The sequence below is a fragment of the Prorops nasuta genome, unplaced genomic scaffold, assembly GCF_024137725.1.
Source record: "Prorops nasuta isolate Cenicafe-Biocafe unplaced genomic scaffold, Cenicafe_Pnas_1.2 PNAS00024, whole genome shotgun sequence".
NCBI classification, from domain to species: Eukaryota; Metazoa; Arthropoda; class Insecta; order Hymenoptera; family Bethylidae; genus Prorops; species Prorops nasuta.
In genome coordinates this window covers 293,508-307,059 of record NW_027116821.1, presented here as the reverse complement: position 1 = coordinate 307,059, position 13,552 = coordinate 293,508, and the positions used below count along the sequence as shown (strand labels likewise).

Here is a 13,552-nt window from a genome sequence, read left to right as displayed (position 1 = left end):
AAGTATACTTGCTTTGTTAAAAAATAGAGCTATTACTATGCGAAAAGTAAAACATGATTTCAATTATGTCTAAGGTGAGAAATATTGGCTACGCAATCGGAGACTTTCGTCACGGGAACACAAGCTGCGCAAATGGAGCCTGAGGTAGACCTTACTTCGACGAGGCAAAGTGGACCATTTTGATTTTAGATGGAAGAACTAATCAAAATAGTACGATTAGCAGCAGCAGCAGCAATGAGAATAACAACACGCAGAGCCCAGCTATCTCGCTGCAGATTATTATAAAAAAAAAATGAAGATTGTGAAAAATATGTATTTTAAATAATAATAATAAAGTGGGCTTTTTATGCCGCAAGGCTTTTTCCCAAAATCTACGTGTATTTATACGTTCCCTCAATTCCTTTCATAATAAATTAATTTTAAAATATTTGTTCTCTCCCTCTTTTTTTTTTTTTTTTTATTTTCCAGGCGCCTTTTCAGAGTTTGCCTCTCTTTTCTCTTTACACCTCCCTTCTCTTCTTCTTTACAATTCCCTTTACATTTCTCATTCTTAATCTACCTTTTATTCTATCTTATTCTAATAATTCCAAGAGAGAGAGAGATCTCCGCTCCATTCGCTCCTCCATCCATCCTCATTCATTCCTCTTGGACCTTCGCTTCCGGGTTACATTTTCTATCCCTCCTCTCCTCCAGTTCCTTCATCCACCCTATTCCTCTTCCATCCCCTTCTAACACCTCCTTTACTCTCTCTTCTATCCCTGCCCCACTTTCCCCAAACCCCCCACATCTATTCATTACATGCTCCCACCCCTCCACCTCCCACCCACAAATCCTACACTTCCTTTCCTCCTCTTTTCTCCAATAATTCCCCTCTCTCATCTCGTTACCCATCCTAAATCTTGCCACTCTTATCCATTCCCCTTCCTTTCTCCCACCCGCCAGATATTTCGGTACCCCTTCCTCCCTTATCATCTTATACCACCTATTGTACCTAGATACCTCTATTCTCCCTCTCCTTTCCTTTTCCTCCCTTTCGTTCTCGCCTTCTTCTATCCCATTCCAAATCCTCTCCCTTTCCTCTTTATCTTTCCAACTTTCTCCTCCTCTCTTTCTCCCCCTCTCTTCCATAAATTTTCTTCTCCCTTCCTCCCATCTTGATATCTTCCCGCCTTTCTTTTCCCTTTCCTCCATCTCCCTCAGGCATTCCCTTGCCCACCAGCTCCCCTTTCCCTCCCTTAATCTTTCCTCAAAGTCCCACGCTCTTTTCGCTGCCCTTATTCTTATTATCTCCCTCTTCGCCTCTTCCCTCACCATATACCCTGGCGTCATCTAATCCACTCCTAATACCCATTTCAAATATCTCTCATTCCCTGCCTCTACCCTTCCTTTTTCTTCCCATCCCCAAATCTCCGCTCCGTAACCCACAACTGGCCACACCAATCTGTCGTACAACCATACCCTCCTCCTAAAATCATTTCTGAAAACCCTTTTCCCTATGCCCCATATCTCCCTCATCACTCCACCTGCCTTTCTTACGCTTTCCGCTACATGCCCATCCTGCCTTCCGTTCCTTCCAAATTTATACCCTAAATACGTCACTTCCTTCTCTTCTTCTATCCATCCCCCCTTCCATTTGATCCTCACCTTTCCTTCCACTCTCCTACCAAACCTCACCAACTTTGTCTTCTCCGTGTTTATCTCCATTCCCACCTCATCCATAAATTCCTCCATCGTACCCATCATCATCCTCAACCCTGCCATCTCCTTTGCCAACACCACTATATCGTCCGCATACATTAATGTTATATCTTCTTTGCTCCGACTTGCACTCCCCCCTTAGCTCTTTCCTCCAACTTTCTTTCCAATCCCGCCATGTATAGAATGAACAGCTTCGCGCTCATAGGACATCCTTGCTTTACTCCTCTATCTGTCCAAAATTTCTCTCCCATTTCCCCTCCTTTTTTTACTTTACATGCTCTTTCTCTATACACCTCTTCAATTGCTCCCCTCAAACTCTCATTTATCCCGCTTTCTTCCATCATTTCCCATAACTTTCTCCTATCTACCCTATCAAAAGCTGCCCTCAGATCAATGAAGCATCTTACTATCCCCCCATTTCTACTTTCTATCCCTCTGTTCACTACATAATTCAATACAAATATGTTCTCCATCACTCCTCTCCCTTTTCTAAATCCTGCCTGCCCTTCCCCTATCACCTTCTTTTTCTCCATTTCCTTCTCCAGCCTCTCCCCTAACACTCCTGCATAAATTTTCGTCGCCGTGTCCATTATTGTTACTCCTCTGTATTCCTTTACTTTTCTTCCTTCCCCTTTCTTTTTTATCGGCACTATGATTCCAACCTCCCACCCTTCCGGCCATCCTTCTCCTCTCCACACCCCGTCACATATCCTCCATAATTCCTTTTTTACCTGCCTTCCTCCATACTTCCATGCCTCACTCTCTATCCCGCTTTCTCCCGCTGCTTTTCCCGTCTTTGCCTTTTCTATCTGCACCTCTACCTCTCTCTCTCCTATTCCCCCTTCCCTTCTTACTTCACCTCCTCTCCTCTCTCCATTCAAACCTTTCTCCATTTCCCTTTTTCCTCCCAATTGCTCTATGAAGTATCTATCCCACTCACCTATCTCTATCCCTCCTGCTCCTCCCATATCCCTTCCTCTGCATTTTCTTATTACCTCCCAAGCACCCGCGTCCGTCTTTGCGCTTTCTATCACCTTATTCATCCTCTCATTTCCTCTTTCCTTTTTCTCCTCACACTTCTCCTTGTACTCCTTCTTTCCATTCACATATTCCTCCTTCCCTCTACCCTCCTTCACCCATCGTCTTAGCTTCTTCCTTAATTCCTTCTTCATCTCTCTACACTCCTCATCCCACCAACCTTTTCCCTCCTTTCTTTCCTCTTTCCCCTCCTTCCTTACTTCCTCCACTATGCCTTTTATTTCTCTTTGCAGCCTTTTCCATCTCTCTCTTACACCTTCGTCCTTCCCCTCCTCTAGTTTCTCTGCTCTCTTTCTATATTCCTCCTTTACCCTTTCTCCCCACCCCTTTTCTACCCATCCTTTCCCTCCTCTCCTCCCCTCTTTCTCCCTCTTCTCCTTTAGCTCCACCACCAGCGGCAAGTGATCCGACTCAGTCCTCACCTCTATTTCCATCCTCTTCACTCCCCTCCTCGCCCTTCTGTCTTCAACTACGTAGACTATCAACGTTCTCCCCATATGTCCCACATATGTAAAATCCCCTTCCCTGTCCCCTTCTATCCTTCCATTCCAGATTTCTAACCCCATTTCCCCCACCAGTTCCACCATTCTCTTTCCTTCCGCATTCACTACTTTGTCTCTTGACTCCCTTCCTTCCCCCTCTCCTTCATCCTCATTTCCTGTCCCTATCACCCCCGTCCTCGCATTCCAATCTCCTCCTATTAAGCACCTCTTTTGCTGCTCTCTACCCACTATTCTCCTTATCCCTTCCTCCTTGTTCCTTATCCCATTTCCTATGTATACTGCTATTATTCTCCATTCTTCTCCACCTATCTTAACTTCCACCTCCATTATTCCCTCTTCCTCACCGTCGCCTCCCTTTCTCTTGCTTTCTAGTTCCCTCCTCACACCTATCATTATCCCTCCCTTCGCCCTCCCTTTCCTTTCTTTCCTTTCTTTCCTTTCCGCCCACTGCGCCCACCAATTATATCCGCTTGGCACTCTTCTTTCTATCCTTTTCCAGTCCTTCTCCTCTGTCCATGTCTCCACCAAACATACCACCTCCCATTTCCCAACTTTCTGCCAAAACTCTTTATCCTTGTTTGCTACCCCCGCCACATTCCAAAATGCCACCTTTATCCCTTTCCCTTCCTTTCCTCCCCTCATTCCTCCTCTTCCTTTTTCCTTCCTCTCTTCTACCTTCTTCCCTTTCCTTTCTCCTTCATCTTCCTCCTCTTCCATCTCCTTTCCTTCCTTTACCTCCCTTTCTATCCTTTTCGTCCCACTCCTCCCATCCTTCCCCCAAAATTCTCCTCCTTCCCTTTCTCTTCGCCTATCTCTTTTCCTTCTTTGTTCCTTAACTTCCCTTCCTCTTCATTCCATCTCCACTCTTCCCTCTCTATCCATATCTTCATATATCCCACGCTCACCCTTTTTCCTTTCTTCCTTTCTACCTCCGCCACTTTCTTCACCTCCGCCATCACTCTCCTTTCCTCCCATGTTAGGTCATCTTCTACCCTTTCCTTCCTTCCTCTCAGCCTACTTTTCCCCTCCATCACCTTTCTCTTTGTTTCTCTATTCTTTAGCATCACTTCTACTCCTTTTCTTCCTCCCTCCCTCCCTCCCTCAATCCTTCTGACCTCCTGCACTCCATCCTCCACTCCCACCATCCTCATTACTTTCTCTACCTCCTCCATTATCTCCTTTCCACCTCCCTCTACTCTTTCTATTCCCCATACTACCACATTATTTCTTCTTCTTTCCCTTTCCTTCCTCTCTCTCTCTCCCATTCCAGCCTCCTTAGTCTTCTCTCTATCCCTTTATACACCGCCACCTCTTCCTTCCCTCTTCCCTCCTCCTTCCCTTCCTACCTTTCCTTTTCCTTTCTCTCCACTTCTTCCAGTCTTCCTTTCAGCTTCTCCATCTCTCCTCTCCATTCTTTCCTGTCTCTCTCAATTTCTCCCTTTATCCCCTCCATCCTTTTTATTATCTCTTTCTCTCCCCTTTCTAGCTCATCCATCTTTCCCTTTATCTCCTCCAACATCCCCATCACCCTCTCCATCATACCCTCCTCCTTCCTCTCCGGGGTTCTGACCACCTTCGCACTCTTTTAGAATACCCAACCTTCCCCTTCCTTCTCCCCCTCATCATCTTCCCTCTCCTTTCTCTTTCCCTTCATCATTTCCTCCACGCTTCCCATGCTTCCGCTTCTTAACCTCCCTACCACTTCCTCCCTCTTTCCTAGTTTCCCTAGCTTCAACTTCTCCTTTTCCCCTACCCCTCCCACACCCCCTTTCCCCATTCCTCCCTTCCCCTCCTCCCACTTCTTATCTACTCTCTTTCCCTCCATTATTTCCCTATTTTCCCTTGCTCGTCCCTTCCCACTCCTCAGCTTTCTCCACTCTACATTACCGACCTTTCTTCTATTCCTCTTTCTCCGCTAGGTGTCACCCCCTTCATCTTCCTCCAACACTTTCCTTGCCGCTCTTACCGCCTTCCCACCTTTCTTCCTAACCTCACTTTCCTTCCAATCTTTCACCGTCTCCCCTTTTCTTTCCCCCTTTTCCCCTTCTCTTCCTTATATCTCCCTTTAACGCTCCCTTTTTACTCTTCCTATTCCTCTATTTTCCCTCCTTCGCTCTACCCACTAACCTCCGAACTTCTTTATCTCTTCTACTCCTCTGCCAGCACACCTGTCCTTAGCAGACCGGAAACGAAAGTCCTGTGTTCTCTCTCTTATATCTCTCGCGTAAAGGGCTGGGACGTTTGGCGGAGGGTTACCCGTTGGGAACACCGCGAACACCGGCTGGAATTTTTCATTTGAAATGAGGCATACCAATGGATGAAATAACAAAATAGGCAGATAGGCGCGCGATGTACTACACAATCACAATTTATAAAATGGAATTTAGATTCGCAAACTTCTTATAAATTGAAAATTATACCACGTTATCAGTACCAAGAGATACTTCGAGATCTAACGATATAATTTTGTAAAATATAAATAAACCTTTTTGTTAAAGGCTAGACAATTGGGGTGTCACGTGATTAATTTTCCCCCACCACCGAGCTTCCCCCACCACCCTGGAGTGGGGGCAATCCCCCCTCCCCCCTTCGCTAAGAAGTGGGGGTATTTCCCCTACCTCCCCTTCCCCCGCGAAACCCCGACCCCCTCGCCCCCGGTCCCAGAATTCCCATAGCCACACTACTTATAATTTAGCATGCAACTATCGCGAAAACTTTCGAAAACATCGGTCAACAATAGGACATCGGTCTTCAAGTACAGATCACTGTACTCCCCAAGTGTGCGCATCTGGAATTTGGTCCATACCTCTACGGCATGATTGTATGCTTCCTCGCTGATATCGCTGTCGATCAGTCTGTTGCGAAACGACTGGCGCGGTGGTAAAGCCGTCTCTTCCAATCGAGCCGCTTATCTATATAGTCGTAAGGAAAAATACCTTTCCTCGTAAGCAAGTTGAACTGCTCGACGCTCAAGTCCGAAAATTGTGACCTCAAATTTGTCAGCTGAGATTCCGCCAAGTACGAGCTCAATTTGTCTAGACTGGAGGCCATAAATTTGAACGAATCGATCAATCTCAGCCGTATATTATAATTTCGCAGATATTTGGTGAATGAAATGTATTTTTCCTTATGTACAGGCAGCAGATATACCGATCCCTCATACAAATTAGCGATCGTCTCGAGAATAAAATGAGAATCATAGCCGGAAAAATAGTGGTAAATCACTGGGATGACATGCGAATCTTTAAAATTTAAATTACAATTATTATGAACCGGTCCTCTGTATCTGCCGGTCAGATGATCGTGATCGCGAATTCGAAGTTGATTCGGAAGAAACGGCTTTTTGCATATATGACAATTGGGGTTACTATAGTGACGCGATCGTTCGGTAAGACTAAGATCACGCATGGGTACGATAGTGCCCAGTTTCTCGCTCGCGATACGCGCAATGACCTCGAGCTCGCGTACGAACCATTCGATGCAGTCGACATCCCGATGAGCATCGTATCTCGAGAGTGACGCATCGCGAGCACTTTTTAAATAATAGCCTACACTTATAGGTTCATGTTTCTGGTAAATATTACTACTACTGTTCGATTGTTCAACTTTTGATAATATGCACTCGAGATCCGCGTATACGACGAATGGCCCTCGCTCCCCATTTTTGATGTTCTTGAAGGAAACCAAGCGATCCTCGGACTCTTTCGGTAGCATCAATCGGAGATTATCGTTGAGCTGCGCGCAATCCTGCTCATGCGACTCGAGCCTCTCCACTGTGCGAAAGTAGTGGAGACATCTACAAAAAAAAATATATATAAAACATATGCAGTTATATTTGTATCATTATTAATACATACAGAAAGCATATATAATGTGCAATTTTGCTCTTGGTGAATTGGCTTCGCACCAGTCTCAAGAGATTCCTTATGCACATAAAATGTGCAGCTCCCTGTTCATCATTGACGAGAAAAAGTTTAGCATGCCTCGATCTCTTCTTCTTTGTCACTTGAAGAGGTACGATTTTTGCGTCGATATCTTGCTCATCATTCTCCAAGGTAAAGATGTTGACCGACACGTCATTATCCGTCTCGAATTTCGGGATCTGTTTTAGCGTAGTCGGAGAGGTTATGCTACCGACGTCTAAAACCGTCCGAAAATGTGGAAGAGGACGTACGATTTGGATGAGCCGTAGGTTTTGCCGGATAGAGTGCTGCCGTCACGGACCACGCGAAACATGCATTATCACTGGTTTCCAAATTTATCAGAGATTTCCTACTTGCGATAGCAGGTGGCAGAGTAATTCTACAACCCGCGTGCAACGGGTTAAAACAATTAATGTTAATTAGTAAATAATGGATTTTTTGTAAAGCCCATCCACTATCACTCTCTTGAAATTCGCTTAATTTTTTCATAATAACGTCTAAAATATTTTGCCTATACCAATCACTAAAATTATCAGTTTTATGCAATGTTGCGTTAGTCGTACTAATGTCTTTTTCATCACTATTGTCCTTGGAGATGAATTGTCCGTTAAATACACAATTAACCTTAACACTATTTGCAATAACAAATACATTATCTATACACATACGGACTAATACTTCCGCGTCTACTAAAAAATCTTTCGGCTCTATATATTTACTGTTAACTACCATACCGCTGCATATTCGACTTCGAAACGCCGAATCAAGCTCCTTCCAGATAAGTCCTTAAACGTCATTGCTACAACCAGCGCCTGATTTAATATGATGCAGTTCTCTCTGCGCTCGTAGCAATAGACACTTTATAGACGCGATTTCGGCGAAATTCTTTTAACGCGTTCCAACAGACAAAGCTCGATCCGCGTTGCTCAATCTTCGAATAGGCTCGCGACATTCCAATACCCATGCATCGTATTCGTTCGCGCTATTGATTGTAAAAAACTTTCTTCGCAATTCAGTAGACATTTTTGTTTCTTTAAAAAATTTAAGATTCTGTCATACGGTAGGCAACAATAAATTAATAGGACCTAACCTGCCGCGAGTCGGTGTGGATGGATGGAGTGAATGTGAAGGAGGAAAAAGGAGTAGGAAGAACAGGTTAGTCAGAAGGGGGAAAGTGGGAAAATAGAAAAGGTGAAGGCGGAAGAAAAGGGAAAGATAAGGTAATAATAAGTGAAGTGGAGAAAGGCGAGGAAGGAAGGGAAAAAAGGGAAAGAAAAAGAGTTGGAATTTGGAGGTTAGGAAGAAGAGCGGGAAAGTGCCAGGTAGAATAGGAGACAGGTAAAAGTGAAAGGTGGGAGACAGAGGCATCTGTGAGAGAAAAGGTGAGTAAGGAAGGGGAAAGGGTCGGTAAGGTAGGAAAGAGGAAGGAAGTTAAAGAAAGTTGGAGAAATGGAGGAGGCGAGAAAGGGGAAGGAAAAGGAAAAGAATAAAGAAAAGGAAAAGGGAGTGGAAAGAAAGAGGGGAAAAGAAATGGAAAAGTTACAATTAGGGAAACTCGGAGGGATGGGAGGAGAGGAAGGGAGAAGAAGAATTGGGAGTATAGGTAGCTGGGAGGATTTCATGAGAGGAAAAAGGAAGGAAAGGAGGAGGAAATGGAAGAGGAGAGGGGAGAGGGGTGGGCATTTCAAAAGAGTGCAAGGATAGGAAGGACACCGGAGAAGGAAAAAGGGGGGGAGGGGATGGAGAGGGTGTTAGGAATATTGGAGGATATACGGAAAAAGATTGAAGGATTAGAAGAGGGAAAGAAGGAGATTATGGGAAAAATAGAGGGGGTAAGGGAAGAGATGGAGAGAGATAGAAAGGAGTGGAGGGGGGAGATTGAGAAACTGAAAAGTAGAGTGAACGTAATGGAGGGGAGGGAGGAAGAGAGGGAAAAGACGGAAAAAGATGGGAAGGAAGGAGGAAAGGGAGAGAAGAAGGAGATAGAAAGGAGGCTGAGAAGGCTCGAATGGGAGAAGGAAAAAAGGGAGAGGGAAAGCAGAAGAAATAATGTGGTGGTATGGGGAGTAGAGAAGGCGGAAGGAAGTATGGAGGAGTTAAAGAAGGAAGTAGAGGGGATAATGAAAATAGTAGGGGTGGAAAAAGGGGTGAAAGAAGTAAGAAGGATGGGAAAAAGGGAAGGGGAAGGAAGAAAGGGAGTAACGGTGGAAATGGAGGATAGGGAGTCAAAAAGGAAGGTGATGGAGGGGAAGCACAAACTAAGAGGAAGGAAGGAAAGAATAGAAGAGGATTTGACGTGGAAGGAAAGAAAAGTGATGGGGATAGTGAGGAGAGTGGCGGAGGAGGAAAGGAGGAAAGGGAGGAGGGTGAATGTAGGGTATATGAAGGTATGGGTAGAGGGAAGGGAATGGAGATGGGATGAAGAAAGGGAAGGACTCTGGGACAAGGAGGGCAGGAGAAGGGGGGGGGAAGGAACAAGGAAGCGGGGAATTTTGGGGAAGGGAGGGAGGGATCGGAGAGGGGGAAATGAATATTGGGGGAAGAGGGAAAAGGGAAAGGGGCAGGGATAAAGAAAAAGCAGAGGCAGGGAGAAGGGAGGAAGGGAGGGGGAGTGGAGGGGGAGAAGGAGAAGGAGGGAGGAAGGAAAAGAAGGAAGGAATAAAAATAGCTTTCTGGAACGTAGCAGGAGTGACCAATAAAGAAGAGGACTTTTGGAACAAGTTGAAGGAGTGGGATGTGGTGGAATGGTAAAGACATGGGTGGAAGAAAAAGGGTGGAAAGGGATAAAAGGAAAATTACCAAGAGGGTACAAATGGTGGATGCAAAGGGCACGGAAGGAAGAGAAGAGAGGTAGGGCAAAGGGAGGAATAATAATAGGAGTAAGGAAGGAAATGGAAGGGAGAATAAAGGGAGGAGAAGAAGATGAAGAAGGGATAATGGAAGTAGAAGTAAGGATAAAGGGAGAAAGATGGAGAGTAGTTACAGTATATGTGGGAAAGGGAAACAGAGGAATGGAAGAGGGGTTGAAGAGAATAGTGGAAAGGGAACAAGGGAAGAAGGTGATAATAGGGGGGACTGGAATGCTAGGACAGGGGAGTTAGGGGGCGGGGAAGGGGAACATGAAGGAATGGAGGGAGAAAGGATGTCAAGGGACAAGGTGATAAATACTGAAGGAAGAAGAATGATGAATGTGATAGGAGAAATGGGTCTAGAGATATGGAATGGGAGTGTAAAGGGGGATGAGGAAGGAGAATATACTTATGTGGGGCACATGGGGAACTCAGTGATAGATTATGTGGTGGGGGGAGAGAAGTAAGAGAGGAATTAAAAAAAATGGAAGTGGAAGTGAGGACGGAGTCGGACCACTTACCAATGGTGGTAACATTGAAAAGGGAAAGGGAGAGGAGGGGAACGAAATGGGGAGAAAGGAGAGAGATAGGTTGGATGAAGGAGGACAGGGAGAGGTATAGGAGAAAAACGGAAGAGATGAGGGAGGAAACAGAGGAAGGTGTGGAAGGAAGGTGGAGGAGAGTGCAGGAGAAGGTGAAGGAGATAGAGCAGGAGGTAAGAGGGAGGAGGGAAGGGGGAGGGAAGGAAAGAGAGAGGTGGTGGGATGAGGAATGTAGGGAGGGAAAGAAGGAGTTAAGGAGAATGATGAGAGAATGGTTGAAAGGGAAAAGGAAAAAGGAGGAATATGTAAAGGAAAGGAAGAAATATAAGGAGAAGTGTGAGGAGAAGAAAGGTAAATGGAGGGAGGAATGGTATAAGGAGATAGAAAGGATAAAGACGGAGGGAGAGGTATGGGAGGTGGTGAGAAAGGTGAGAGGAAGAGAGGGAAGCAGGGCGGAGGAGATAAAGATAAAGGAATGGGATGATTATTTCAGAAGGCAACTAGAGGGGAAGGAGGAAAGGGAGAGAGGGTGTGAAAGGAAGGAAAGCAGGGGAGAGGAAAAGAGAAGAGGGAATGAGATAGAGGAAAGGGAAGTGGAGAGGGAGTTTAATAGGTTAAAACCGGGTAAGGCGGCAGGAGAAAATGGAGTAGGGAACGAGGTATGGAAGTACGGCGGAAAGGGGGTAAGGAGAGAGGTGTGGAGGATATGTAATGGGGTATGGAAAGGAGAGGGGTGGCCAGAGGGATGGGAGACAGGGATAATCGTGCCTATAAAGAAGAAGGGAGAAGGAAGGAAGGTAGAGGAGTATAGGGGAGTGACTCTGATGGACACGTTGGCAAAGGTGTATGCGGGGGTGTTAGGCGAAAGGCAAGAGAAGGAAATGAAGGAGAAGAATATGATTGGGGAAGGACAGACGGGATATAGGAAAGGAAGAGGGGTAATGGAGCACATTTACACGCTAAATTTTTTGGTAAATAGGGAAGTGGAGGAAAAAGGGGGAGGAATGGTAGGGTGCTTTATAGACTTGAGGGCGGCATTTGACACGATAGACAGAGGAAAATTATGGAAGGAATTAGAAAGAAAAGGGGTAAGCAGGGATTTGAGGGAGGCAATAGAGGGAGTGTATAGAGAAACAGCGTGTAAGGTAAAAAGGGGAAAAGAGATGGGGGGAAAATTTTGGACGGAGAAAGGGGTGAAACAGGGATGCCCAATGAGTGCAAAACTTTTTATATTATATATGGCGGAACTGGAGGAAAGGTTGGAAAAGAGGGCGAAAGGGGGGATAAGAATAGGGGCGGGGAAGGTATACTGACTTATGTACGCGGATGACATAGTGGTAATGGCAAGAGAGATGAAGGGAATGAAGATGATGTTGAAGGTAGTGGAAGAATTTTTAGATGAAAGAGGGATGGAAATGAATGTGGAAAAGACGAAGTTAGTAAGGTTTGGAAAGAGGGTGAGAGGAAAGGAAAGATGCAGGTGGAAGGAGGGGTGGATAGAGGAGGAGAGGGAAGTAAAATATTTGGGATATGTACTCAAGAGAAATGGAAGACAAGAGGAGCACATAGCGGAGAGGGTAAGGAAAGCGGGGGTAGTAATGAGGGAGATATGGGGGGTTGGAAGGAGGATTTTTAGGAACGATTTTGCAAGAAGAATGTGGTTGTATGATAGGATGGTATGGCCGGTGATGGGGTATGGAGCAGAGGTATGGGGATGGGAAGAGAGAGGAAGGGTCGAAGCAATGGCGGAAAGGTACGTGAAGTGGGTTCTGGGAGTAGAATGGGTAACGCCAGGATATATGATAAGAGAAGAAACGAAGAGGGAGAAAATGAGGATCAAAGCGGCAAGGAAGGCATGGGATTTTGAGGAGAGACTGAGAGAAGGAAAGGGAAATAAGTGGATAAGGGAATGTTTAAAGGAAATTGAGAAGAGGGAAAGGGGAGGAGGAAAGAAAGAGTTTTGTGGAGGAGAGGGGAAGGATGTTGGGGGGAAAAGGAGGAGAGGGGTAGGATATGGGGGGAATTGGAAAGGGAGGAAAGAAGGAGAGAGGAAGAAGAGAGAGAGAGTAGGATAGGCATGACGAGGTACAACAAATGGTACAGAATAATAGTGGAGAAGGAAGTACCTGATTATTTGAAAGGAGGAAGGAAGGAAGGGGAATGGAGAAAGATAGCGAGATACAGGTTAGGGAATGAAATGAGGGAAGGGATGTATTGGAGGGAGGAAGAGGCAAGAAGATGTAGGATATGTGAATGGAAGGTGGAAGGATGGGAGCATGTGATGGAGAGATGCGGTGATAGAGAGGGAACAGAGGAGGGAATAGAGGAGAGGATTAGAATTTTGCTGGATGGGAGTGGGAGAGGTTTAGATAGGATGAGGAGGTTGGATGAAAGAAGGAATGGAGAGAATGAGAAGGAAACGAAGGTACGGGCGGAAGGAGAAGAATGAGTGAGGAAGAATGGAATGGATGAGTGAAATCTCTCTCTCTCGAGAAGAACAGTATGGATGGATGATTAGATGATAAGGACAAATGTAAAAGGAATGGAATGTATGGAAGGAGGGAGGAGATATAAATAGAGTAAGGAATAGATGTAAGAAATAGGTGTAAGAAATGTGTAAGATCAATGTAAAGGAAAGAAAATAAGGTGTAACCTGAAAGGGCACCTTGGAAAATAAAAAAAAAAACAATAAATTAATAATTGTGAATGTGTCTTTCGCGAAGAGTAACGCTCATATATAGCGAATAGAAAATGGGAGTAGGGGTAATATACACATCCCATTGTTTCGTCCGAGATGCAATCGATATTCTTAGATATACATTGTTATCAATTTTTTCACAGAATTCATTTATTTCTTTCATCATATACAGATTTCATATAGTAGACATTTTGCAGTGAACATATACTATAATGAGTCATACACTTGGGTAACGGTGGTTCGAAATTTTTACTCCTTCTAAGACTGATCTTACCCCACTCACACTCCTTAACATTAGTAG

The 13,552-nt window shown here is 45.0% G+C and overlaps 3 protein-coding genes across 3 annotated transcripts; 2 read left to right on the top strand and 1 right to left on the bottom strand.

The window, feature by feature from the left end:
- Positions 1-3,982: 3,982 nt before the first annotated feature.
- LOC136781959 (uncharacterized) lies at positions 3,983-4,776 on the bottom strand. Its single transcript, XM_066741014.1, has 2 exons — positions 4,586-4,776; positions 3,983-4,532 (listed from the first exon to the last, which is right to left on the bottom strand). Exons 1-2 carry the CDS (start codon positions 4,774-4,776, stop codon positions 3,983-3,985), a joined length of 741 nt encoding a protein of 246 aa, XP_066597111.1.
- Positions 4,777-8,611: 3,835 nt separating this feature from the next.
- Positions 8,612-11,866, top strand: LOC136781958 (golgin subfamily A member 6-like protein 22). The gene is made up of 5 exons (XM_066741013.1): positions 8,612-8,837; positions 8,951-9,613; positions 9,884-10,110; positions 10,170-10,429; positions 10,471-11,866. Exons 1-5 carry the CDS (start codon positions 8,612-8,614, stop codon positions 11,864-11,866), a joined length of 2,772 nt encoding a protein of 923 aa, XP_066597110.1.
- Positions 11,867-11,869: 3 nt separating this feature from the next.
- On the top strand, positions 11,870-12,628 carry LOC136781957 (uncharacterized). Its single transcript, XM_066741012.1, has one exon. It carries the CDS (start codon positions 11,870-11,872, stop codon positions 12,626-12,628), a length of 759 nt encoding a protein of 252 aa, XP_066597109.1.
- Positions 12,629-13,552: the final 924 nt, after the last annotated feature.